This window comes from Dichomitus squalens, assembly GCF_000275845.1.
Source record: "Dichomitus squalens LYAD-421 SS1 unplaced genomic scaffold DICSQscaffold_20, whole genome shotgun sequence".
In the NCBI taxonomy this organism is placed as follows: Eukaryota; Fungi; Basidiomycota; class Agaricomycetes; order Polyporales; family Polyporaceae; genus Dichomitus; species Dichomitus squalens.
In genome coordinates, this window is record NW_006766902.1 from 69,172 (window position 1) to 96,701 (window position 27,530).

At 53.1% G+C, this 27,530-nt stretch overlaps 6 protein-coding genes across 6 annotated transcripts; 4 read left to right on the forward strand and 2 right to left on the reverse strand.

Moving 5' to 3' along the window:
* Window positions 1–290: 290 nt before the first annotated feature.
* On the reverse strand, window positions 291–1,502 carry DICSQDRAFT_171088 (uncharacterized protein; the record flags this gene model as incomplete). Its single annotated transcript, XM_007366723.1, has 2 exons — window positions 291–530; window positions 585–1,502. The coding sequence occupies 2 exons, from the start codon at window positions 1,500–1,502 to the stop codon at window positions 291–293; spliced, it is 1,158 nt and encodes a 385-aa protein (XP_007366785.1).
* A 374-nt stretch (window positions 1,503–1,876) lies between these two features.
* On the forward strand, window positions 1,877–5,895 carry DICSQDRAFT_171089 (uncharacterized protein; the record flags this gene model as incomplete). The annotated part of the gene is made up of 15 exons (XM_007366724.1): window positions 1,877–1,991; window positions 2,045–2,083; window positions 2,142–2,357; window positions 2,424–2,507; window positions 2,581–2,664; window positions 2,732–2,910; window positions 3,359–3,401; window positions 3,470–3,666; window positions 3,732–3,746; window positions 3,796–4,215; window positions 4,275–4,418; window positions 4,482–4,670; window positions 4,723–4,898; window positions 4,951–5,040; window positions 5,763–5,895. 15 exons carry the CDS (start codon window positions 1,877–1,879, stop codon window positions 5,893–5,895), a joined length of 2,124 nt encoding a protein of 707 aa, XP_007366786.1.
* Window positions 5,896–6,385: 490 nt separating this feature from the next.
* DICSQDRAFT_63040 (WD40 repeat-like protein) lies at window positions 6,386–7,417 on the reverse strand (the record flags this gene model as incomplete). The annotated part of the gene is made up of 2 exons (XM_007366725.1): window positions 6,386–6,863; window positions 6,981–7,417. Coding segments are annotated over 2 exons (915 nt in total), but the record flags the coding sequence as incomplete, so codon positions are not given.
* A 2,855-nt stretch (window positions 7,418–10,272) lies between these two features.
* On the forward strand, window positions 10,273–11,969 carry DICSQDRAFT_171091 (uncharacterized protein; the record flags this gene model as incomplete). Its single annotated transcript, XM_007366726.1, has 4 exons — window positions 10,273–10,369; window positions 11,113–11,333; window positions 11,365–11,594; window positions 11,675–11,969. 4 exons carry the CDS (start codon window positions 10,273–10,275, stop codon window positions 11,967–11,969), a joined length of 843 nt encoding a protein of 280 aa, XP_007366788.1.
* Window positions 11,970–13,725: 1,756 nt separating this feature from the next.
* Window positions 13,726–15,322, forward strand: DICSQDRAFT_147842 (uncharacterized protein; the record flags this gene model as incomplete). The annotated part of the gene is made up of 6 exons (XM_007366727.1): window positions 13,726–13,902; window positions 13,966–14,163; window positions 14,213–14,222; window positions 14,265–14,429; window positions 14,481–14,774; window positions 14,904–15,322. The coding sequence occupies 6 exons, from the start codon at window positions 13,726–13,728 to the stop codon at window positions 15,320–15,322; spliced, it is 1,263 nt and encodes a 420-aa protein (XP_007366789.1).
* A 6,671-nt stretch (window positions 15,323–21,993) lies between these two features.
* On the forward strand, window positions 21,994–22,665 carry DICSQDRAFT_62834 (uncharacterized protein; the record flags this gene model as incomplete). The annotated part of the gene is made up of 2 exons (XM_007366728.1): window positions 21,994–22,200; window positions 22,258–22,665. Coding segments are annotated over 2 exons (615 nt in total), but the record flags the coding sequence as incomplete, so codon positions are not given.
* Window positions 22,666–27,530: the final 4,865 nt, after the last annotated feature.

A 27,530-nucleotide genomic window follows, 5' to 3' on the forward strand; every position in this document is an offset into this window, starting at 1 on the left:
CACAGACCAGGTACCTATTTGTCCCTGCTTGGTCAGAGTCTGCTGACTCGTGTCCTGTCTCCCTGACCTGTCACATGGTGTCCTCATGACTAACACCTGAGTCATGCCAAGTCCGGACTCTTGCTCATGAGTAAGCGCCCCCTGCTGGCATGTAGGTCACCTGTCCGTGAGCGAAGATGGGCGCTCCCGGACCCCTCAAGGCCCTGGGTTCGATCCTGGCTCCTCCACTTTCCGATACGAGTTGTCCGTGGTCGAGGTGAGCGTCTGTCCTGGTTCACATGACCCCCAGGTCACGTGGCACGAGAAAACTGTGACAGTTCGGGCGCAAAACAGAGGTAGCGGACGTGTTCCGGATCGCCATAGAGTGCTTCAATGCACTCCATAATATCGCGCGCATACATATCAAAGGTTTCGCCCATGACATGAGCTTCGTGGTACTTGAAGGTTGGGCGGCGTGATGGGAGGTTGTCATCGAAGATACTGTGCAGTTGCTTCGCATTTCTGAACGATAGGCCTAGCTTGTCGACAAGCTGTTGATTGATCAGATGCAAGCCACAAGAAATCCGGAAAGGTGCAGAACGTACACCCTTAATATTGAGGAGTTCAGTGAGAGCTGTAGAGCTGATGTCGTGAATATTCGCCCACCGCCCAACACCCCAATCCACCTCTGATACAAACGGCGCAAACATATTCTCGTGGGATCCATGAACGCGCTCGCCATACCTCCGATATGCGGACGTGCGAATACGAGGCTCAGACACAGGTGTGCCAGCCTTGCCTCCGAAATGGCGGATATTTGCAGGAGCCTCACGAAGCCGTTCATGAGAGTGGGGATCGACACCTCCTGGACCAGGCTGCGTCTGAGCGTCTTCCTCGTCGTCCAGCGAATCCTCAACGGTAGGAGTCGGAGGTTTTGAACGGATATGGATTTGGGGATGAGGAGGGGAGGAATCAATACGCATCGGCTCAGGAGGACGGTCGAGTGGAGAGGACTCGGATCGAGCGGCGGCAGGGGCTAGGGTATCCAAACCGACCACTTCTTCGTCACCATCTTCTTCGTTGTCACTGACCTCCGCTACCTCAGGAACTGGCCCTGCGTCGAGTGGTGCATCAATAGAATCGTCTTGAGCGAAGCCTGGAAAGTCGACCGCCGTGTAGTCAGCTTCAGTGCCAAAGAAGTCGCCTTCGAAGCGAACAGGAGGTGGCTCCAAATTTTCAGAAGCCCGCTCCTCATTGACATCGGCATGGGTTGGAGAAGCAGAAGAAGAGAGGCTTGGAGATGAAGAGGATATCGACTCAAAGTCAGGGACGGCACCCGGGGAGCGAGTACCAGAGCCCCAGCGATGAGGAGGATCGTGTCGGTAGGGTTCACGGATCCTGTTCAGAACGGATTCGCCCGCACGAAGACAGGCAGCGTCTGTAGTCCTCTGTAGATGTTGGATATAGTAACCTTCGCGACGAAAGCTGGTCTTACAAGCTGAGCACTCCCAGACCGCAGACATTGGGAAAAGCTAAGGGAGGTGATGGGATTTGACCATACACAATGATGGTGGTACAGAACGGGTGTCTAGTTGAAATCGACGCGAGCTGTCAGGGGCAACCCAAACAAACAAGGGCGTGGAGCCGAGCCGCCGCTGAGTTTGTCGGGGTCCGTGCTAGTACGCTTCAGCATCGGATGGACAAAATCATAACCGGTGGAGACGCACCAATTTGATACCTTCTTAAATTGCGGTCAGCATGAACCGCATTCGTCGCAGACCTCTCTCCCATCTCCCGCCCTTCCAGTCGAAGTCTAGGCATCATCCCCTCCTCCCTACGCGCTCCCTTCCGAGTGCCCGTCTGCGTTCCAACAGTCTGCCACCACTTTGTCGTCAAAATGAGTACTGAAGGCACCTCCGCCGCGGCAGCGAGGATCCGAGCAGCGCGCGCGGACAAGGCCAAAGCAAGTGTTAGTCCCAGCAGCGATCAGAACCACAGAGAGTCACAAAGGCGTGCGTACCATGGATGTTGATTGCTACCTCCCTATCTGATTTATCACGGATAGCTTCTCGTGAATCGAAGACTAAACTCTTGCAGAATCCTAGTGAGTAACACAGACGCGACCATATACTAGAGTATGCAGACTTACAGGACGGCATTAGCGTGGGGTTCGAAGAAGGCTAGAGGAAAGCCTGATGGACAGACGAATTCCAGGGGCAACTCCCTTCAGTATTCAGGGATTGTTGAGTCCATTGAAGGGCCGATGAATAAGGGGATAGGTCGTCCTGGGGGCAGAGGGTTGCAGAAGGGGAAGCGCAAGCGAGTGTTGTCGGATTCCGAGTTGGACAGGTCAGGCGATGAGGAGCAGGTGGAACAAGGTACTCACAGTTCGAGCCAACGGGGAGATCGGTAAGCTGGAGGGTGTCGCTGATGATGTGTCGTAGGTCCTGGTAAAGGGCATGGCGCAGAGCAGATCAAGGTTCCGAAAAAGCGTAAGCAGACGGGAGCGCCCATATCCCAGTCCTCTGGTACGCACCTCTCTGATTGCTCTACTTCCTCTACTCTTGAACTGTCAGCTCTCCTCACAATGATTCTTAATAGCACCTTTTGAAGCCCCTACCATTGACGTGGACAAATCTGAGTCTTCATCAGCCGAAGAAGAATTCTCGTTTACAAAGACGCGAGGTTCGGCTAGCCGCTACATCTCTATGTTGGAAGTCTTACTCACGAAGTTGTATTGCGCCCTTATTAGCTCGTGCCAAGGCCGATGACTCGTACCCAACTGGGCAGAAGGAGAGAAGCCATGAGCTCGATGGCGATGAAGAGGCAGCCAGGCACAACGGTTCTGGTGACGATGAGGATACGGACGATGAGCGACCTGAAGAACACGACTTTGCAGGGCGCATGACGGACACGCAGGTCTCACATGAGGTAAGTAACTCACTTTCGGAGTCCATTTGCTGGGGTGAGCAAGCAAGTCTCTGCGTCGACTCGGAGACTGCTAGGCTACGCACATAAGTGCCGCTGAGCTTGTTGATGATTTGTGCGGACCATGCAACAAGACGCTCCGGTTGGTTTTTGGGACCACAGGCCTATAAAGCCGACAGGAGTGGTCAGCATGCCTGTGAGGAGTTGAGCGAGATAGCAAGTCATCTACACAAGTGCGAGTATCACGAGCAGGGGCACGGTGTACACTCTGAGGTCGAGTGCCACACCAATCCGCCTGAGCTCTAGGTTTCATGAACGCCTTCGCAGAACATCCATAGAGATGTCGCTTTTTGAACGCATAAATGCAGCATACTGACCATGTTGGATGTCTTGCGGCCTCGACGTTGGCGAAGATGTTAGTCTGGATCTCACTCGTGTATGTTGCCCACAGCGTATCAACTGGACCACTGCAACTCCATCGAAGGCTCATGCTGGTATGTGCTCATTCATTCAGTACTCAACAAGCTTTGTCTTACCTCGGAATCTCGTACCCTTTTGTTAGCAGGAGAGACGTACAATGACGTTGAGCAACTGTCTGGCGTCAACGTGCAGTCGAGCCGAGAGAATCTCACCACGACGCGCCCGGTCCGGCCGCCTGCTCACAAGGCGCCACCTCCCAACGACGACGCTCAGTCTGACACTCCTAGCTCTCCACCACGCTCGAAGAAAAGGGATAAGCGCAAGGAGAAGACAAAGCAGGTACACGGTCTTTCCCCATTTTTTCTAGGCAGGCCAATGACTCGTACCCTTGTCCCATCGCGCAGAAACTTGAACAGGAGGTACGGATATACTTCTGTGTCACTCAACAGATGTTCACGCTTTACTCAGCTTCCGACCGTTACGAGGAAGCCGCCACGGGGCCAATCTGCGGCCTCTGTGCCCACAAGCGAGGATGATCGCAATTGGTTGCAACGTACTGATATCACAGATGCCCTCGCGCCCTGGAGCAGCAACAAGTGGACGGTCAACCTCAAGCCAATGGGCTCCGAAATGCACGCTGTCATGAAGCTCAGCTTCATGCTTTGTCAGATGCATCTCGTTTTCCGGGACCTCGATGACCCTCAGCTCACCGCACCAGAACAAGTTGCCGGCATTGTTACGGGTTTCGACAATGCAGGTATGAATGACTTTGCGCTTCAGGCACTCGTCAAGGCGGCAATGGACAAGGGTTACGATGGCGAAAATGACATTGTCGGTCGCCTGCTTTATGGCTCGGCAAACCTGTACGTAGACCCATTGGTTGGCTATGTACGTGTCTCCAAGTCCTACTGGAACGCTCATCACTTACTGATGTTTCCTCCAATTAGACTGCTCACCGGACGAAGCAGTACCGAACTCTTATCAAGAAGGCGGCGGCCTCTACCTTCCCTTCCGTTGTTCAAGTCTCGTCTCTTCCAGCTGCCGAACTTGAAGAATTGGGACATAATTTCATCTTCCCACGTACTGGTGCCGTTCGTATATCTCTCTCGCAATCCATACATCTAAGTTCACTGATTGTGACGTGTCAAACTCAGGGTACTTGGGACACTAAGCAGCCTTTCGCGGGTGCCGGCCTTGGGGAGACTATACGTGCAATGTTCTTCGGTACTGACCATGCACATAGCCTTGGTCTTCGGAACATCAGCAAGATGACATCGTCTTTGTCGTCGGCAGCCCGGGAGCACGAGATTCCAGCTGCAATGATTGCATTGGCGGCCACTGCGGTATGTGGTCGTGATATGCACTGACTACGGTTGAGCTTATCATGCACTGCAGATCCATTCTGTTTTGCTCGACGCTCAGACTCCCATAACGAGCAGCAAGGGCGAGGAGTTTGCAGGCCCCGTCCTTGGAGGTGCTTATAAGGGCTATCTCGAATCTCTTCTTAGGACGCACAAGGCGAAACCTCGCAAGTATCACAAGATCACGCATCAGCTTTATATCGTCGCCACGTAAGTTATACGTTGTCATGTTAGATCATTCCATAATGTTCCTTCTTCGCAGAAATGGACGCGCAATGGTTGCGCAGAGTGGAGCCACCAGCCAGTCCGACATCATTGCACGTGTCAATTGGGACGGTGACGACTCGGACTAGTAAGTCATTGACCGGCATCATCGCAGACAAATGCTCACATGCTTGGCATTGTTTAGGAGCATTTACCTTCGTGTCCGCTGCCTGGCAGGAGTAGCTACGATGGCATCTCCCCGGTCATGAAGCCTTAGCTACAAGGCGTGCTTTCTGTTCCATAACCCGTATCTTTTACTCACTACAGCTTCTAGTGTGTACAACATACACATTCTAGTCCGTCCCCTTTGTGCTGTCACAATATTTCTCATTGTGTCCGAGTCTCTGTATCATCGCCGCGGCACTATCCATGGCCGTGACTTATGCCTATACCGTCCTCTTACCTGTCCTTATCCGCCCTCGTAGATCGCTCATTTTGGACATTTGTCTCCCTGTATTACATTAATCGCACACTGTCATACAGACAGTAATAGTATATGTACAGTCCTATCCGGTGTGCACATCCATGCAAGGCTTCGGAAAGCATACAAAAGCAACATTATAAGCATGAAAACCCATTATATATCTCCGTGTATGTCTGTCGTTGCTTGTACAACACGTCAGATTTCAAGAAAAATCGTCGAAAGCACTATGATTCTCAGGGGGTACTTTTTCTTCTCCTGCATTCAGGGGATCTGTGAAATCCATGGAATGTCTCGCGTTTTCTAGTAATTGTGAGCAATCCTTTCATATTCCGAGAGGAAGGATTTCCTGATGTTACTCGTTTCTGGTTGTTTGGCACAATGATCAGCGATGCGCACGGGGCGTGCATGTTCGTCGATCTCACCGCACACTTTCTGGCTCAGATAAGCGTCGACGAGGCGACTGCCGTTGGGCGGCTCATTCGCGAGACTCTCATCAAGGCTAGGAAGGACGTGGAGTGAGGGTGCGGTTTCAGGCAGTCGGCTCGGAGGGAGACCGAAACGCGTGATTAAAGCTTTGCTGAGAAGCTACCAACGCCGCACACTTGGGGCGGGCCGTTTGGGCGCAGGCGCGAACACGATGCTTATGAGCGGTAATGATCCGGACGATGGAGGAGAGCGGCTTAGCGGATGCCTTGTCAGCGGTGACGTACGATTGTATTGTATTGTGCACCGGCTGACTTCAAATCTGTACGGTAGGTACACTGCCATACTCCGATCTCGGGGGCAACGCTGTACAGTACGAATATGTGCTGTCTCTTCCGTCGCGTGGCAATCATGAAGGCGGAGATCGCTGTATGGTCTCGACCTGGTGACTTTGGCTATTTCTGTTGACACGCTGACGTATCATACGCCTATCCTGCTAGGATTACATGTCATACGCGCTCAACAGACATGGAGGATACTTAGTCTATTCAGCCTGGGGTGTCCAGCAGATCCGCCACTCCCCGAATCAAAGTCCACAAGGTATGTCCGTACCTTCTACTGGAACGATGTCGCGCATATATCTGATAACAACTGTCCCATTCAGTGCACCAGACGCTAACGTCTTTCCATCGGGGGAGAACGCTATGGCGTTGATCGGATCCTTGTGCTCCAAGAGTGCCTTTATGCACGATCCATCGTCCGTCCTCCACACCCGTACGGTTAGGTCAGCTGACACCGACGCAACGTACTCCCCGCACGGAGAGAAGCAGGCTTTGTTGACGGGGGCGGTGTGCCCTTCGAGGGACAAGACCATGGCTCCGCTGGATGCGTCGCAGATTTTCACTGTCTTGTCCTCTGATGCTGACAGGATGCGTGTGCCATCAGATGAGAACGCCACATCGAGTACAGCACGCATGTGCCGCTTCGAGGCTGAAAGCATCTCTCCCGTCTGCACATCCCAGATCCGGACAACACCTCCATGGGCTCCGGTAGCGAGGCGCGTGCTCCGAGGATCGAATGCTGCGGTGAACGAGGAGGTCTCTGTCTGAAGGACCTTGTGCACTGTGCCGCCGCCGATATCTACTATGCAGCAACCATCGGAGCCTATCGACGCAAGCCACCGTCCATCAGGCGAGAAGAGGAGATCGTGGCGATGGTCCGTCTTTAGAGAAGAATCCAGCAGACGGAGCAGCTGGAATGTCCGAGCATCCCAGAGCCTCACAATCCCGCCCTTGGATCTGGACGCGATCACAGTTCTGTCCGGGGACCAGGCACATCTGTCGAGCTCTTCGGTGTGCTCTTCTAGTATCCTAGCCTTGGGAGTACCTATCCCCGGCATGACATCCCAGACTACGAGTCTACGGTCTCCGCCACCGGATACAAGATGTTGGCCGTCAGGGGAGAATGCCAGTGATTTTACCGATCCGGAATGGGCGATCCATTCCTGGACAAGCTGCCCATCGGAGTCCCAAAGAATGATGGTGCAGTCCCAAGATGCAGTCGCCAGCCACTTGCTATCTGGGGAGTATGCGAGGCACTGGACGCGATCTTCGTGGCCGACGTTTTCAGGAGCTATGCAGGCAGTGAGTCCACTTCGGACAGTTGTTGTGAGGTACGGCGATACTAACCCGGCTCCGACACAATGGTGAGCAGCCCACGACTCGCTAGGTTCGGAAAGTATCCGTGAAATTCTTCAGACCAAAGCTTGAGTCGTCGAGGATGGATGGAGAGTGCTTCCGACTTCAACACGAGGTTGGGACGAGGAAAAGCGAGGAGGATCCGATCCAGCTCTGAGCATAGACGCAGGTTGTCTACGTCACCGCGTACGTGTTCCACGACGCTGCTAGGAGAAGAGAGAATTTGTACGGTAACATCCGCCAAGCAGTCCGAACGGATGTCCTTCAGTGCCTCGATAGCTGTCTTCATGACATTCTCGGAGGGGCGCCATATCCGAATCGTTAGGATACGGAGCTTAGGTAAACGCGTTCCTGATTTGTGCATGCATCGATAATTTTTCCTCTACCCTAGAAACGTCGTAGGACGAGCAAAGAATGTGCTTACCTCGAGGTATGACTTGGGTACCTTTGATCCAAAGGCTGAGGGTTAGACTCTCCATTGCCGAGGGTGCCGATTCCAGTAACAGCCTCGCCATCACCTCCCCTGTGTATTCGTCTATCTGTGCGTGGCGGTTGGCACTGGTTTATTTATAAGCAGTACTGAACGGCACTCACCTCGAGTATACGCAGACGTAACTGTTGACTCAGGCGCTGTTGGATCTGTGCTAGTTGTGCGCTGGTACACATTGTGCTACGAGTCTCGAGGAGACGGCAGGACAGCGTTTGGAGGCCAGTGAATGCTAGTAGTAGTCGGCAAAGCTCTTGAAGGTTCGAAAAGGACGTATTGTAGAGATTCAGAGCTTCGATGCGTGTCCCCGACGCCCGGTAGCATGCCAGAACAGGTTGAGGAAGGCTGCACGCCGGATGCAAGTATCCTATGTCCCGATCTTCTAATGTTATATGGGTAAGGTTTGGGAGGAAACGGAGCAGGTGGAAGGCCAGATGAGCATGGCGAAACGTTCTGATCGATCGTACGAGGGGACGAAGATGAGGGGAGGTATTGAGAAAGTCACGGAAAGCCAAGATTTCCGCTGTCTCCTTGAATTCGTGCCTCACCTCGGCGAACATGAGACACAGACTGCCAGGGCGGAGGTCTCGGCAAGTGAGGGAGAAGCTGTGGAGAGTCGTCCGGTGGTCGCCAGAGTAGCTGATGATGCTTTCAATGACCTCCCAAGGGAGGCGAGGAGAGGCGGACATGGTGGTCGACTCGAGGGCGTCTTCCCTTCGGTCCAACACGATAGCGGTGGGCGCATTGGATGCGGACATCGCGTCATGCTAGGCACTACTCCTCCCGTCCTCTCCGGACGCACAGGAACGGACACAGTGGCAACAAGGTTCAAATCCCGCAGAGCCTTGCCATGTTCACTTGAAGACATGTGCCACACCTAAGGCAGGACCCCGACCCCCTCCATTAGACTAGTTAGTTGGACATGGGAATGTGATCTCAGAGACCGCTCTCTAGCGAATAGAATCCTAGGAATCTATAAATAAATACTTCCCAATTCACTTTCCGGACTCACAACGTTCGTTGAGACGTCCTACCGAGTGTTGACTGGAACGTGAAAATGAACGGTGAGGGACCAGACAAGTTAGTCCGTCGGTTTACTAAACGAGGGGTCGCATCGGAAAATTCAATCGATGGCCGAGGGACTTTGATCCATACCCACTCCCTTCCTAGGGCCCCCGTCCATGTACTGATCGCCGTTAGGCATGGATCCTGACCATCCAACACTCCCTGCCCCTGCTACCCCTCCTCGGAGGCCACCTAAACGCTCCAATCAATTCGTAGGTGATCACTTCGATAGCCCGCAGAGACGCCGGCGGTGGCGCACAGACTCCGAGGTTGTCCTTCGACCAGAACTTCCTTTGTTGGAACACCAATTATCAGCAGAGCTAGAAGGGTTATGGAAGACTTACGACAAATCTCGGCGCAGTGGCTGTGACAGTGGCACACCTCGGCCTACCAGCCCCCTCGGAGAGGACATGTGCATGGATCTACCTACGTTGTCTGGCGAGGATCAGCATCTCGAGGATCAGCCTGGCGATCTTCCTCCCTTGGATGCACAGAACGAAGCCTTCCCCAGGAGGGTACTTCCAGATGACGCTGCTTACCGGTTGTATTCCAACTGGCTTGTCCTTATCCCTACCCTAGTCGACCAGTATCTGGACTATATGCAGCAAAGCCAGGGTCGTCTTGGTCGCCCTCTTGGAATTGAGGCTTATTCGTGCCCAGCGGGACGTTGCATCCTCAAAGAGTGGGAGATCCTCTGCCTGCACGTTGATTGTGTGTCACCGTCACCTTAGTTACCTCACATCAGCAAATGTGCGAAACCGTGCCAGCGGCAATGCCACGCATGCCCAGAATTGTAACGCCAATATTGGCAAGCAGCGGATTGGAATACATAAGCTCGCCATTGTCAACCTTGGCGGGGCGAGGCGATTTATAAGGCCGTCGGGGAGTCTGTCAGCAATGACATTGCATACAAGAGGCACGCCACATATATATCATACAATAGTCATTCTTTGACATGTGTATAGAAATGTAACCACATGTGCACAGGGCCAGGTGAGACCGGATTCACGGAGGCCTCTACATTCGCTGTCGCTCAAATTGCCGGGCGCTCAGTGCCTTCGCCCGCGGCAACACTCCACCACCTTGCCCATCACCACTACCACCGTCTCTCGTCGTGTACCACTTTCCCCCAACGCGTTTCGACCGGTCTCTCTCCTGCCAGATGAATCTCACACTCAGGACAAGCAAAGTCTCCTTCAGTCCCCCAAGTCCACGACGACTCGCATGTCCAGTGCACGATCAGTGTCTGACGCTACTGCGTCACCATTCAATTTATCCATACCTCCATCCAATGCGATTGCGAAGCCCCTTTCTCCTGAAGGTGGGTAGGAGGACGTTGTTGGGACGATCAAAGAAGCAAGCGCCGTCTCCTCAAACAGCATATCCACGGTACGCGGTTGTCCTGGCCGGTAGAGCGTTGGGTTAGGGTCAAGGCAGCAGATCGTGGCCCAGCTGCAAGACATTGGCACGCGTGATGTCATAGCTCACGACCTGTCATGGTCTTCGTCTTTTCCTCAAAAGCCTGGGCAAGCACGCAGATAGCTCATTGCTCCTTTCCTTGCCTCTTCTACTATCAAGCTCATCGCCTACTCGAAGAAAACCCACCATTGCGGACCTGACTAGTCCAGTTGCTACAGCGGTCAGCGGAGTACCCCTCGCACTCCAGTCGGTTGGTCTCGTGTGCACGGCCAACGTTTCACTTACGATGTCCGTGTTCACCCTCACACTGACTACTATACTTGGCGGTGTCTGCCCTTGGACGGTCGGTCGTACTGCCTACTCTCTACCAGCTATGGTTCGTGCTGAGGCTGCTCAAGCCCTTCACGGCGCATATCCTTCGAGGACGATGGACGCTGCTGCCGCCCACTGGCCTCTGGTCACTTGTCACTTGTCTTCTACTTGACCTTAACTACTGTCGCTATCTGGGAATCTGCAGAGAGCGCGTTTGACTCCATCGTAGAGGTTCGTACTGTTCCACCGAGAATTCCGAGTCGCGCTAACGGTCAGGTAAGTCCATCTGTGTTTCAGCGCATACAGCAAACCCCGGCCTCACATTGGTGTCAGGCATCACGTCCACGGATCTATACCTCAAGCACTTTGCATATGCCAAGCTGGGTGACTTCGCGACTGAGGAGTTTTCTGCAGCTGCGCAGCGCCGCTCAGCCTTGTTCACCAACCAGAGGTACAATTCGAACATGTGGTCAACGCTGTCCCGCGAGGCCCTGCTCACGCTCAGACGCGACTCCCAGGTCTCTTCCTCCGCAGAGGCCAGCAAGCGCCTCCATGTACGTCCCGTTCTCTCTTTCGTCCCTCCAGTCTCCCTGTCTCACCATCCCCCGCTCCCACGTCGCCGCTGCATCTGGCACCCAAACCCTCCACCTCCCGCCTGGGCCACGTCACGCACCTCCTCCACGCCTCAGTCTGCAAGACCGTGCAGTACTCCCCGCTCCGCACCCCTTGTGCTCAGTGCTGCCCTTGACCCCGCCGACGCCTGCAAACGTGGCAATCGAGATGGCGAAGAGAGCGGAGGAGAGCATGTGTGGCTCGTCAGTGAAACCAAGGGCGTAATGCACTGTACGTACTGTGCATAAAACATGTTCAGCCGCTCACCTGTCAAGCGTTGCAGTGCTCCATACAACATCGGCATTGGCATCTACGTCAAGATTCCTCAGATGCATGGCCCCTCGTCTTCTTCGTCTGAGTCGCCCTTGCCTCCGCCTAGTCAGAACAACTACACTCCTAGGGCATCTCATCCTTCACTTCCCCAGTTGTCGCCGAATTCGTCACCTGTGAAAGTCGACGACTCTGAGGCAATCAACAGTGACCTTGATGATTCAGATCCAGATAACGCACAAGAAGAAATCGAGGGCGGTACCGCGGATTGGTCCAGTCATCCTTGCCCAGGGAGCATGTTCCATTGATAGTGGTGACCTCGTTGACCTCCAACACGCTGATGTCCACTTCGGTGTCTCCCTTTTGGTGTCTTCCTTCTAGCAACTGTTACGGCCTCCGGTCTCAGTTTTTGCCAGCATCCTCCTGTTGTGCGCTGCGCTTCTGCCCTCTGTGCATGACCTTCATGCTCCCTCGCTTGCACCTCATCGCCGTTCTTCGCTCTCACTGCTGTCGTATTGTACATGCCCCAAATGAATATTATCTATCATATCTTTTCATGTGTGATATTGTGCCCAATGGTCAGAACGTGTGCCTGCAACAGACCTGCATTGTCAACGCCCTCCCTGACCATCCATACAATGATATTGGCATGGTAACCCCCCGCTCACATGATAATCCCTGGCCAAGCGTGCCCATGTGTTCCAGTGCAAGCTGATTGAATATAATGACAGCGCAATATAATATGATGATAACAGGATTTCAGCTCTCATATCTAATGCCATTACACCGTCCATCTTGCCAAGATTAGCGTTATAATAAAAGGCTATATAGCCTTTCCTTATATTGCCATTACAACCAGCATTACAGTGCTTCGACATTTTTACTGATGCGCCTGTGTCTTCTCACTTGTAGCTTCGTAGACTTGGCAACTGTCAAGTTTCAGACTTGCAATTGCGCCACACTCCCACAAATCCTTGTCCGCAATGGATTGTTTCCCACCGCACCACTTCAACCTTGCATCGCTGTCTCAATAGACCTGCTGGACTTCTATTCCGCGCTCTTTGATCGTTGTGCAGACGCGGTCACTGCTCTTGCTGGGGCGCTCAAGACAATGTATAGCCGTCGGGGCTTTCCCATATTAAATTCTAAGGTGCGCATAGTGCTCTCCACTTCAACGCGTTGAAGCACTCACCCAAAGTGGTGTGACACTAGAATGAACCCGTTCAAGACCCCTTCCAGCGGGGGTTAGGGCAAGCCATACAGTGGTATGATGCTCTTCGTCGCCTCCCCGACGACATGGTTGAGAAGGCTCTCAATGAGTGTGTGTCACTTGTCACACTGCAACAAGTGTACTCTACACGGGCTTACGTTTCAGACGAAGAATTGCATGGTCAGGCTCTCAGTATAGCTCTAACATGGACATGAATTGACCAAAGTACATAGGTCGCAGGCATCCCCACGGACTCACAAGTGAATGTGACGCTGAACGTTGGGGTGAACGCTCCGCTGAGCGTTCTGGTGAGCGTTCTGGAGAACGTCATTTGGCCGATAGACATTCAGGCAACCGTGACGGCGAACATTCAAGGGAGCGTTTGGATGAGCAGTCAGACCTGCTCCGACGGCCTATGCATGAAGCTACAGAGACTGGCTCTTTGGCCGCTGGTTCATGTAGCCGCGTGCTGCAACAGAGATGCCCGGCTTGCTTTGGCGGAACACTATTTGGGCGTTCTTTTGACGGGTGTGATCATCTATCATCACGATTTCCCCTAGCTCACGCAGCACAGCGATGGCGGAGACATCCATGTGGCAATCGATGCAACCTTCAGCCAACGCCACAACGTCGCTGCAGATGACAGCCCCTGGTTTTACGAACCAAGATATTTCATGCCTAAGGACAAGGTCGATGCGATCGATGCTCGAATTACTGCTGCCCGTAACAAGCCTCCGCGTCCACACAAAAGCGAGGTCCCTGACACAGCTCTCGATGAATGCGAGAAGTCGTATGAGGCTGCGGACGAAAAGAAGGAGAAGACTCTCGGGTCGAAGTTCGATGACACAGGCCTGATGGCCTTGGTATGTCGCCATGACGTAGTCCTTTTCCTGGTGAACATCGACACAGCCGGAGAACAGCAGAAATACGGAGTTGCGTTGGTGGACCATTTATTCACCCTACTTCCAGAGAAGGCTACAGTAGTTATATACTATGATATCGGCTGTGTGCTAGATCAGAGTCTTCGTCGAGTACGTAATCCAATCTTTGGACTCGGACGATGAAAACTGATTTCTGGATCGGCACACCCCTAGTTCGATATACTCCCTGACAGTATGATGAGCCGATTGTTATTCGCAACCTCAGTCATGCACGCATATGGACACCAGTGGGCGTGTCAGCTGGTGTACAACCCTAGGTTGCGAGTTGGCCTCGGTTTGACAGAAGGGGAGGGCACAGAGAGAATCTGGTCGAAATTCCGGAAACTCATAGGCGTGACACGTTCATCTGCGGTATGCTCACAGGTACATCACATGTTATTTTGCTGAACTGATATCCCAGCGCAATCGACGTATCTGGATGCTCGATTGACATGCCGACATTGTGAATGCAGCTGTCCGTGAGAACCTCAGCGGCTGGATACGAAGTCGATTGAAAAATGGCATCGACGCACGCGCAAAGGCTGCAGAAAAGGATCTCTGCAAGATTCAGGTTCCAGTCACCGAACTCCGTGAACAGTGGTCGCAGCAACAGGTCGCCCAGTTGTCTGTCAGAGCGCGTAGGTACCCGCAATCCGCTCCCACTGGCTTCGTACCTAATGTCTGTTTAGATGCTCCTTCCAGGCTAAAACGGAAGCTTGATGCAGTCCTTAATTTACAGACCGAACTCAATGCGATCGACAGCTATTTCCAGCACGTGCAGAAGGCTATCTCCCAAGAATCGGACAATCCTGAAGTCTTCCATTTCCTTGACTCTCTGAGGCGAACTCACGAAAAGACTCTCAGCAAGGTTGAGGGGCTGTACACCTTGCTCAATGTAGCGGGCTCATTCCCCGAGATTCAAGGGCTACCCCTCGAATTCGTCCGCACATTGCTGTTGGCTCGGGACTTGAAGATGAATATTCGTAAACAAGCGATAGGGACCTTCTTTGAATGGGACAAGCTTGATCGGGCGGCCTGGGGGTCGCGATCAAGCCCTAGGTGATCCAGTAACCCACTCACCATTGTTTAATACCCGTGCTAACTTTTAGTAGGAACAAAGCTCCATCAACAGACCCGCAAAGCGATATCAAAGCGGACGCCTGCGCTAATGACCGCGATCCGTAAGTTCAACAAGTATCGGGCCGAATTAGCCAAACTTCATGACCCCGCATGGAACTTTCCTCTTCCTAATTCATTGCCGGAGGAATTGAACGCACCGCGAGACGATGTGGGTCTTCTGACTGATGTCTGGGTCACGAGAGTATCTCCGACCGTTCCACGCTGGCTTGACGACACTGATATTCGCACTGGCATACGAGCGGTCCTAGCCAAGGACAGGTGCGAGGAAGAACATCGCACACTAGAGATGGAAGCGAATAACCTCTGTCGAACGTACGGGCTCAACTTGGCCGCTGTCGAACTTGCCATACGACTTCCTGCCAGTATGTATATGTACTTGCTTCGTTACTAGCAACACAGACTTACGACTCTCAGACGCCTCAATTCTGTTTCTTTTGAAACAGCAGAAGGAAAAGCTCCTCCTGTTCCGTCACCGTTGGCGGAGCCCGCTTGTACCCGATCTTCGGCTCCAGTCACTGACTGTAGAAGCAGCTCGACTTGCACAAGACCTTTCCGGATTGCATGAGCCAGCCCCACTCAATTGGGTCCATGTTGATGTCGCCCAAGAATGGGAAGACAATGTCTCCGATTTGCCTGAGGTTGGGATGGATGAGGAGGCGGCCATAGCTCATGACGTCCTTGAGTTCCTCAATAGTAGTGAACAGGCTCATGGTGACACGCTAGCCCCCAGCGAAACCAAGAGCAATGCTGACCTCCTCAGTTCACCCGCCCCCATTGTTGCCCTCCCAATGTTGGAGCGTGAGCTATGGTTGTCGAACAGCAACCCGGTATGTACAAGTGCGCTGTATGAACAGTATTGTTCTCACGTCTTCCCCTGCAGTTCAAAATTCGTCGGGAGACTTCGATCGCCCTTCCCCCTCCACCTCACACCATGCCCCATCGAGCCAACCAGTCACGTACCATTCTCCCAACCGCCGAGCACAAACGTGGCATATTCTTCAGTGCCGAGGACCTCAACCGATTCCTGCAGCGAAGCGCATGGCTCAACGACGAATGCATGAATGGCGGTGCAAGGGCCATCATGCGGCACCTTGGAACTGCTCAATCACGCGGTGACCCAGCGTTGTTCTCCACCTGGGTTGCATATTTCTCCACCTGGGTATATGCAACCCATCTCTCGGGGGATGATGATGATCTTTGGCGGTGTTGTGGTTGCGCTGCCGACTTCTGGAACAAAGACGTCTGGCTGGTCCCGATTTATCGGAACAGGAACCATTGGACTCTAGCTATCGTGTATTGGCAAAAGACCCGCATTGCTTACTTTGACAGCTTGATTAGTGCAGCCTCGTTTGAGTCGGACGTGAAGGTATGTTTAAAATGACCTCTATCCAGGACAATCTCACTCACGTCGACTAGATTGTATTTGCTCTACTGCATTGCTTGCGGCGACTGGCGGGAGAGCACAGTCTGCATACACCCGATCTAGACGGTGAATGGAAGGCTTATCCCCTAGAAGTATGTAATCTTACCCGGCCCAAATGATATGCATGCTAACCTCCGAGAAAGGCATCGCCACTTCAAGACAACAGCTGGGATTGTGGTGTCTGGGTGCTTGCCTGTATTGCAGCAATCCTTCAAGGCCATACCACTGTCGGTCTCTCGACGGAGGATATCGGTGAATTTTGTAGGAGGATGGTGGGTCTCGTATATGCCGCATCTGAAGTTTCTAGTTAGATGATCGCGTTCCTTCAGTAGCAAGCACAACACGCAACCTAAATTGACCCGTAAATGTGTTTTTTGTGGGATGCAATTGATATTTGAGCTACAGGAAGTACATGAGGACTCGTACGGATCACACACGGGCTAACTGCCCCCGCGTTAGGCTTCTGAGAGCATCCGCAATAATCCCCCCATTTCCCTGTGCCCTGCAAATGAGCGTCTTGCGCTCTGCGAACCCCGTCTCCGAAATGGCCGAGATCGAACATATGTAAGTCTCCCACTACCTGTCGCGCGGTCTAAATACGCCCGGGCATTCGCACTCATCGTTCTGGCAGAGGGTTTCTTAAGTACATGTCTGATATTACCAACTCGGCGGTCTGTGGTGTGCTCATATTCCTTCAGGGGAGGACGTTAGTACAGGGGTACAGCCAATACGGCGCGTCGGTCGACCTTGGAAGAGACAGGGGCGCTGAATTGTGGTTGTGAATAGAAGAGGCCGACAATGAAAGAGGCCGAGAATGCCTACAATGGTGAGGAGATTATTGTCTCACCCAAACTTAGCCCTCTCAGTGGGCACCTGATTGGGTCCTGTATTGCAGGGGGCATCAGTGTGCTCACAATCGACCGAAAGCGGGGCCCGAGGAGTGGTCTGAGCGAGAACACCCACACGGGCGGCCGTCAGCCGCCTGCATGAGTGCTGTGGGGGTGCAAGCATCTGCTGTCAGTCACCAATCAAGTGATCCCAGCCGTGAAGACCCGGTGGCTTTGGCCACATGACGTGATCCTTTGGATCACCAGACCATGCCAAGGCGCTATCTTCGTAGTAGGATTCGCGACCAAAGGGTCACCATGAGGGCTTCTCCGCAATGCTCTGGGGCAATGGCAGTGGGTCGAAACTGAGACGGACCTGAGGATCGCGAGAGGATGTCGTTCCTATTAGGTCTGTTGAAGTAGATGAGATCAACAGCGAACACGCAGCTACATGCGCAAGTATAGCCCACCAGTACTGAGCCGCACTTACCTCGATGTGTGCAAACTCTGGGGGATGCCTGTGGGCTTTCGCTTGACTGCACTCACAGCTGCAACCAGCTGGGAGTTGAGACCTATGTCGTTGTGATCAGACCGTCCCACCTGGGGTGTCCCAGGTGATTGGTCGCTGAAAGCCGAACACGAGGCGGGTATTGAGCGCGTATCGTAGAAGCATTCTCACCGTTACCTCCGTCGCCTTAATGCAAGCATCTCCCCCTCCTGGTTGGTCTTCCTCGCGGTCTCGCCATGGCCCGACGGTATCTTGGGTGTTGGCGATGCCAACTCTGGACTCAGGCTATCTCTGAACCTCTCTTCGCAGGTCGGCTAGTCCATGCGGCTACGTATACATCGCGCTTCTCCACTGTACTTCTGTCCCCGGCGACGACATCTGTGGCAACCACCCAATATCGATCGAAGAGTTAGGTGGGAAGCGAAGTAGGATATTATTGTTGACCATCTACGGGCACCCGGTGAGCCCATTCACGAAGGAGGTACATACAGAGATTGTCTCGTACGCCTTCTGAGCATCTTCGGCACTAAGGCTACAACAGGCTAATCAGCTCGTCCAGAGGACAATCGTATCACATAAATGCACCTCGATCCCACTGTGGTGAGCATCCCCTTCCCCCCTCACTAGCATGGCTAAAGGGAAGCATCGCGCCAGTCGCAGTGCCGATAACGTCCCCCCGTCTGCTCCCACTCACAAAGTAGAAGAACTCTCAAAACTGGGAGAGGAGGGAGAACCAAATGCCTACACCACAGGAGAGCTTGCATCGCGCGTACTCTTGCTCGCTATCCTCTCCGAGGAAGGTATGCTTGCCTCCCGTTTCCTTGCTCTTCGGCTGCTAACCTTGCCATCGGAAGACTTGCCGCTCGAATCGCAAACCGTTTGCACGGATTGCCTTCGAATGTCTTTCGGGGGTAAACAACCTTCTGTATTAGTATAGGCTTGTTGTTGACAGTGACGTCTTTTTGTAGAAAAACCTTGTCCGCACGGCCTTCACCCTAGAGACTGTCGTGAACATCCATTTCTTGTGTGGCCCAGCCTGCTCACACCCGCTCAAATGGAGACCCTTCAGGTAAGCTGGTTCTCAGCTGCTCCCGATTGTAGTCATGACGTCATGTTTGCTCACCACGTTCCAGGGGTGGATGTCCCGTCCTGCAGCTCCTTCCATTCCACCGGAAGTGACGGATGCTGCTCGCACAACACTGCCTACCTCCCATGCTTGCGCTTGTGGTCATGACCATCGATCCTCTCGCAGTGCCGCTCGCTGCGATCAGAGGCAGCACTTGTCAACGTCGTCCATGTCGTCTGTCTCGTCTGTGTCTTCTGTAGCCTCTGACAGCACAATCTCGTCGAGCTTCAGCCTCGGGTCCCTTGCATCATCAGTTCGCACTCTGCCGCTGAGCGAGGGCAATATGAGTGCCCTCGCCACCAGTTAGCCTAGCTAGGCTCGTCTCCGCTCCCCTGACGTACAGACTGTATCCACCACGACTGCTCGCGTGTGGGAGGACTGGGGTGGTATGCGTGGCTCGTTGCCAACCCGCCCCATTGATAGGCCGGCATATCCCGCCGGCGCAAGTCCTGTCCCCACGCCGCATCCTACCACTTTCGCTTCCGCTTCCACTCCCATTTCTGCTCCTGTCCATCCCGCATACCAACCTGCCGCTCGTGCTGCGACATCCACGACCACGTTCCCTCCTGCGCCTGGCCCCCAACCTGCCCCCGTAGCTCCCGCTCCTGCCCCTGCATACACCGCTCACATTGACCCGTACAACAATAACACCAAGAACTGGTACGTTGTCATTGTCGGGCGGCGTGTCGGGGTTTTCCAGAAGTAGTAAGTAGCTCAAACCTACAGTGGCTACGGTGTCTAACCGCGTGTTGTAGTCAAGACATGTTGGCCGCGACCAACAAGGTATCTGGTGGCAGCTACTTCAAGCACAACAGCTACCAAGAAGCTATAGCTGACTTTCGTTCAGCTAAGGAGGCCGGTCTCGTCCAGCAGCGGTGATTGGCGACCCTGATTCGCCAGACCTCGGGAAGGCGGCAGTTGGTCTCCTTTAGCTAGGCGGTGTTTGTTTGATCGCGTCCTCATGTCCTCGTGTCCACGCTCGTGAGAATGTCTCTGCTTGTATATGATTGTACTATAGTCGGTATGTTGTTGTCGCATTACGGTGTGATGAAGTCAACATCGTTATCGGCTCTCACCCCGTTTGCTCTCCTCGCTCTCGTACTCTGCCTAATCTATCCAATGGGGCGGCGTGCGAAGTATCTCACAGTCTCCGAACGGCAGGCAGCGAAGCAGGCGCAGCACACGCGGTATGACAGGAGTTCGCGGTAAGAGTTATAGCCATTGTTTCCGTATCGAGTACTACTACGCTGGACCAGGGGTAAAGCCATGCGAGCAGCGCGCGGCCGTAGCCAACATCCGACGGCTGAGACGCACGAACACAGGGAGGCCCTTGAAGGGCTTCAACTACCCACGGACCTACGCATACGAGCCGCGGCGCCGTTTATGTTCTCATTCGGCTTCAAAGGAGACAGTGGTCCCGATTTCGGACTCAACACACCGCCATATGGTCTCAAATCTCCAACTTCACGAGAGTTGCAGGACTTGACGAATTTAGACGGGCCGGAAACTCTGGCCGTCAAACTGCACACACTCCAATATACCTGGATGATAGACGCGGGATACCGAAGACGATTGGAGTGGTCGACGAAGGACCTTGCGGAGGTGACAAGGCTTGCTATGGATGAAATCCTGTCTAGACTTGATGGGTGGAAGCAGATTCTCAAGGCGGAAGCTGAAGGATCTTCGGAGAATAGCTGGATGATCACCGACATAGCTATCACTTGGGGGGCACGGTGGATACAAGGGTTAGTGGATGAGCTAGAAATCAGATGTCAGGGACAGGACGCATATGAAGTGGCAAACGAACGGGCTGAGTTACCTTGGCAAGCCATGATCCGCTTCGCCAGGAAACACTACGCAGTATCATATGTCTCAGATGATGAAGAGACAGAGTAATTAGTATGTTGTTTCAAAGCATACACCGTCAATGATTCATTTTTCATAGACTGTCTTGTGAGCAGTCGGAAGTCACACCATTATTCGTTCTCTGATTCGCCAGTATAGAATGGCAGCATTGGCGCTCTATTTCTGCCTCCATTGACCGAATTGACAACACCTTGGCTTTCCCCACTCATGCCATTAAATCTGACGCCAGTACACGGACATCCAGCTCCTTCTGCTCGGTTACGCTCGGCAACACTTTTTGCCATTCCCCTTCTCCGAGCTCTGCAGTTTTGTTGGAATTCCACTGGATACATTGCCAATGAGTTGTATCGGACAACAGTACGTAGTGTTAGAGGGGACAAATTCCCAATGTGCGGCTCTCCGTTTACAACTCGGCGCACGAGTACTCCTGACTGATTCTGCAGGTCCAGCGGCACTATCTGATGGAAGAATCTCTGTGGTGCCCACGAGTTCCCCTGACCGCGTTTATGGGATATAACTTGTCAGTTCTGAACGCACCCTACCTGGCGCTCTATGATGTTATGGAAGCATGCAACGTGTAGACTCCTGGGTCGCCCACATTCAACCTAAAGGTGTGCTCTTTGTCAATTTCTGGTGCATTGTTGTCAGTCGCTGTCTTCTGTTGATACTTAGCCAAAACCGGAGTTGCATGTGTCTTGAAAGTTTTCATAGTCAGGTTGCTTCTCGGTCAGAGATCATAAACACTGGCACCTCCGCGCTCCATCGGCAGATCACTCGTCCCCTCACTCCGTCCTTGCCGTTGTTACGATGGGCTTCCGAGCCAAGTTCCAGCAGGTCCTCGCTCACTTTCCCGTCCTATTCGACATAGACAGACGCAACGAGCCTCAGTTTCCCCCTGTCCACCCTTACTATAACGTTGCCCTGGAGGCATTTGAAGGCGATTCAACTTCCAGCTTCTCCGCGACCACTCATACTCGGCCGCAAACATGGGACATCCTCCCTACCTACGGCATCTCACAAGCGGCTGAGCCGGAGATTTGCGCCGCTCCCATACTGTCTCCACTGGAGGGCTGTTCTCGTTACATCCCTTTGGTTGCTGCCAACGGTGCCACAACTCAGCCTGCTTTCGACATCACCGCACGACAAGTCGGCGAGTACAGCGGCCACTATATCCATTGATTCCTCAACTCAATTGGTTCGAACTTGCTTCCACGTACACATGCTCAGGTTGAGGTAAGTCGTCCGATGTCGGCCTGAACTTGTAACTAATATCTGACCAACCTTGTCACCATCTAAGACGGAAAGTTATCCCCAATGGCTTCCACACGCCGACGACTATATGGCCGAACTCATTCGGCTGGAAGGTCGCGGGGATGACATCAGTCACCAGTGTGGTCAATGCTGTGACCTTCTCCCCGATGGGACCGGTCTCCGCTGCGAGGACTGCCACCATCACGGCTTGTATTGTGTTCACTGCTGCGTAGAGATACACTCTGATCTTCCGTTGCATCATATCAAGGTGTGTATGTCCAAGTGTTTCTCGCTGGTGTTGGGCTACTGACCAGGATTGTATCAGAGATGGACGAAGAGCCACTTCCAGTCAGAGACACTCAAGTCTCTGGGCTTGCGTCTCCAGTTCGGCCATGCGCCTGGAGAGCGATGCCCCTGTCCAGTTCACGTCGAGTCATTCATAGTACTTGATATGACGGGTATCCATGATGTACGTACCTGGTTTTGCGGGTGCAATGCAGCCCAGGCGCCATACGTCCAGCTCCTTCGTCATTCTTGGTTCCCTGCAACATCCAAAAATCCTCGCACAGCAGCAACTGTTTGCCTGCTCAAACAGTACAATATCCTCTCCGCTATGTCTACTGTGACTGCAGCGGAGTTCTACCGGTATTTGGAACACCTGACGAATAAAACGGGTTTGGACCCACCGGCAGTAAGTTGCTCTTATGTCTCGTCTCACAGTGTATGTCTCTGACGTACTACCCATCAGGACCACCTACAGTCCTTCCTTGTGATGGTTCAAGAATGGCAGCATCTCGAGACGCTCAAGCGGTCTGGGCAGTACAACTTTTCAGGAAGTCCCCATGTCTCACGTATCAATTGTCCCGCGTGTTCAAATGAAGGGATCGAGTGTACCCGTCAAAAGTATGCATGTCTGATCATCTGTGTATGTCGTGGCCTGTTGAGAGCGTCCTTGCACAGCGAAATGGACCGCCTTTGGCAGGCCGTCGACTCATCGAGGGACAGAGAGTTGCTGAGAGCGAGAGATGTGTCTTACAATATTATTGGTGGGTTCTTGCCGGTTACAGGAAGGATACACCACTTACTGTCGGGCAAAGAAGGTTCGTATCATGACGGTGATAGCCTCTGGCGTAGTCAAACTGCACCTGTTGATGGAAAGCGACCACCCGGTGTCACGACCATCAGCTGTCCCCACGGCTTCAGACGCGCGCTCTGTGTCCCCAACTTGCCATTGCCCAAGCGGTGCGTTCTTACAACATCAGGACTCGGCACCGACCTTGCGCGGTCGCACTCACTTCTTCCACCCAGCCGTGTCAATATTCAATGCCCTTCTTCCTTGTCTGTCGCTACAACCACGAGCTACAATGCCCGGTGCAATTTCTCAAGCGAGTCCATCGCGTTCACGAGCGAGCGACGTCAGGCAATTTACGACATTGACCACAAGGTCACCAAGCACGTGTGGGATGCCATAGAGGGTCAGGACGGACAGTATCTTCAAGACTTATACGAATGTGATCTGGGGACTTGGAATTGGGGACGGGTCATATCGCTGCGTATGTGCTATCTCACCCCTTCCTATCATGATCTACACTGCTAATACATGTATCGATACTCGGATCACAGCCGCGGATCTTCTCCAACGTGCTCAGAGCATCCTTCCTCCGTGCAACCACGATACTCAAGTCTACTGAGCCCTCACGCAGGCTATTCCGGTGCAGTTCACGCAGCTTTGGCTGCAGAAGGTCATAGACTGGGAGAACGATCCCACGAAGACGTCGGACCCATTTGAGCTCCAGCATTCGCGTATGTGATTGTTTCTTGGAGACTACAGCACTTCAATAATCCCTCGGCTCTTGTAGATCTGCCGGAGAAATGTGTCCGTGCTGAACTGGTAGAAGAAGACGTATCCGCTCCCTACCGTAGTCAGACTACACTCTCTCAGGAGAGTTTGACTGCGAATTAAGCAATCGTCGCGGGGCTCGATCTCGAAGAAGAGCAGTGAGTTTGTTGCAGCATCACCATTGTTGACTATCTCTCATTGCGTTGCTCAGACGAGAGCTTCGCGCTCAGTTTGCCGCGAATGGGTATAGTAAGAGCGATGCCTGTCGGAGGCAGCTTCTCGAGCGACAGCATCTGCTCCAACGTCGAATTAAGGCGTGGTATGATGCTGAGCAGCGCCTCATACCAGGGGTAGCATGGCTGCGGACACATTCTGCGTACAACATCCTCTCAGCCCCCTCCCAACATCTTCATTTACTCCTCCCCTCCGCCATTTCTTCGAGCACCACAGTCCCCAATGCCATCTTAAGCTGCGAGTGGCGTCTCCGGGAAGCTCAGGCCTATGACGCCCTTGCGGATATACGTGGACATGTCGAGGTGCTCACGTATCTCCGTGCCGAATGTTCATGTGACGTGGATCTGAAGACACATATAGGCCTCTTGAATGTCGCCGTAAGTGCAATCCAGGCCGAGATCCGCATCGTCGTTGACCGTTACCGGGAATCCTACAATGCCTTGAAGATGCTCGCCGCCGCTCTTGGTAGGACCGACTGGCAGGGCACGCTGAAGGAGCTTCACGACGAGGACATTCAGTACATCCGAGCTGCAGGCGACGTCAGTTCTTGGATTTGGAACTTGGGCGGCACTAAATTCCTCAAGGCCGAACACCAGCTTGACATTCGTCAGAACAAGAACCTGCTTCAGGGTAAGTAGCTCATTGTCTTATTCATACTCCTCTGACGCGTCTTTTGCAGCGTTGCGGGTTGCATGGTGTAGGGCTCGGGCTCGGGCGCTGAAGAGCACGTCAGAGTGTGAGACGCTGGAAGCCGAGTTGCACCGCGTTGTGGCTTATCACGCTCGGCAAGTGGCATGGCGGGACGAGCAGATACACCGCAACTTCAATGATCGTCCTGACTACTATGAGGGAGCAAATGCCTATGCTTACCAGCAGATGTCCCTCCATTGTTCGATGCAAGAGCAATGCGCCATGTTGTGGCGGGCGATAAGGGACCTGATGGATGGGGCTGACGAAGGTGGTTACGATGTTTTCCCTCTCTCCCACAAGCTGTCAGAGTCGCCGGCGTCGCCGACCCTGGCTTGCACCGTTTCTGTAGAGAATGGTCCTAGCAAGTCGCGAGGAGAGGAGATCGAGATCGTGGAGTTGCGGTAGAACTGGCAGTACACCGGCACGTCTCAGCTTCCTCTTCGTCTCAGGTAATTCCTCTGTATCTTGGTTCGCCAGCTGTCATCATCTCGCCACACGTTCGTTTATAGTGATTTGATGTACTACTCATGTTAATGCAATGATTGCTCGTGGCATCGCGCCATGATTGTGTGGTATTCGCTATCTTGCGAAGCGGATCCAAAGCTCAGTGTATTGCCTTGCTGCCTGAGGATAGTCAATAGTCCTTGATCTCGTTATTCGGGGAGTGTGCCTTGGCAAGATGCGGCCTCAGCCACGAATCCGGGAGCACACCTCAGAAGGAGATATGTAATGTCACTTCGCAAGACGCCGAGGGTGTGGCCGATATGTTGTCACCAGTGGCATAACATCAAGCGCTACACTCCTTTCCCTGCAACACTATGAGCACATGCAGTGTTTTGGACAGTCTACCCCTCTTGATCCTCTATCGGTTGGTCTGTTTGTATCGACAATATCATCCTAGCGGTGCACGCTTCAGTCAGCTCCTTCGACGAAGGATAGATGCAGGGAAGGAGAACTATGTAGCGCCCGCTTCAGCTATCCGGTTCAAAAACAGAACTTTATTGTGCGTGCCTTCATTTGTAGCTGCGTTCCCCGTATCTCAAACGGGACCAGGGACTCAGGTCACCACATTGAGTGTCCGGCAACATCCGGCTGACCCGATGTGTGGCAAGGGCAATGTACTCAGATATGCCCACCGAGATTTGATCTGTCGCGGTGAGGGGTCGTCCACGCCATGGCGAATCATCAGGTAAAGCCCTGCGAAACAATGCGCAGGTTATATGCAAGTGAGCGTACAACCGTCGATTGTGTCACTGCTACCAATAGGTGATACATTTCAGATGGGTACGCTGTGGTCGTGCTTCGGGCTGACTTCATCTCATGCCTTGCATATTCAACTAGGTTCATTGTACAAGACGTAATCGGGTCCTACGTGCTCGGAAGCAACACCGGAAGATTTCGCACCCCCTACTGTTCTCGAAATTCTTGTACGCATTTTGGCATCCATATGCCGCTGTCAGCGTAACCTCACACGCCAGGTTACCACGTACGTGGCATAGGTCTTGCAGACTTCAAGGGTTTCGGTCTGTCTCTCTATCCAAAGCACAGCTCATCCTCAGATATCCTTGTCTTTTGTTAGGATCTCGCGCAACATGGTGCGTTACACGAAGTGTCTGAACTCTCGTGAAGTAGATTCAACGATTGCTATGATAGAGCACAACCACGCAAACACCGCCTGGTCAGCTAGAAGACTGTCCCACCGCAGAAACTGCAGCAGGTCCTGAAGCTCTGACGCTGAAGTCGAGGCCGACGTCGAAGCCAAGGCAGAAGAAAACCAAGGCACCTCCGGCCACACCCAAGTCATTCAAGTCTGCACGTTTGCGAAAGTTGCATGAACAGTCGCAAGAGACTCTCGCTCATAGCGGTTTTCCGGAACCCGTGGGGAAGGAGCCTCCGTTGTCGCAGTTTCCTCTGGCCGAAGCCGCTGCGATCCCTGAGGGTCAAGGCCAGAACAAACGTACTGTAGCCCCTCACTATCCTCGCTATCCACTCAACCTAATCACTACGTTTTCTACAGATCAAGTGGAGAACGCAAGTCGCGGTGACATGTCTTCCACTGAGAACCACAGCCGTCACACCTTCTCCTCAATCCCGCCCCCTACGGCACCCCCTCGACGTTCCTCGACGAAACAGGCTGGAGGCAAGATGTCAAACCGTAAGCCCTCTCAGATTGTAGGCAACTTTACAGGTAGATCTTCCCAAGGTATAAGTGTCCCAATCACCGTGGCAGATCAAGCTCAAATCCATCTATGAGGCACCGACAGTAGCATCAAAAGGGCTTTAACCACCAGTGACTCTGCCGCACATGAATCGATAGATGCCTCAGCAAGTATACCAGGAAACAACCCAGACAACACTCCAGAAGACGTCCCGGGAGACGCTCCAGCAAATGTTTTGTCCAACGTTACACCACAATCCCCCTCGCGCGCGTCGCACTCACCCCCGGCGAGCACTCTGAGAAATGCTGGTGTTGAACTTGGACTTATCCGGTCCGGACTACACGAGGCTATGCGTCTCCTAGCGCTTAGCTGTAGTCGCTTATGTAGTATGTTACCATATTTGGGACTCTCTGCTCGTGTACTATAGCTATGCTTCCGGACTCTTCTGGTACTGTCTAGGACAATCTGTACTACTCCAGAATGGTCTAGACAGGTCTATGCCTTACTCATCTCTTACTCATCCTATAGTGCAATACGTCGCAATTCTTTTGTCATTGTATTATTCATCGCACTATGGTACATGTGACTAACCACTCTTCGATTAGTCATGGACACTTCTCTGTAGTATATAAGGACTTCAGATTGTGTCCTCCCTCTTCAGTCTTTCCTTACTGA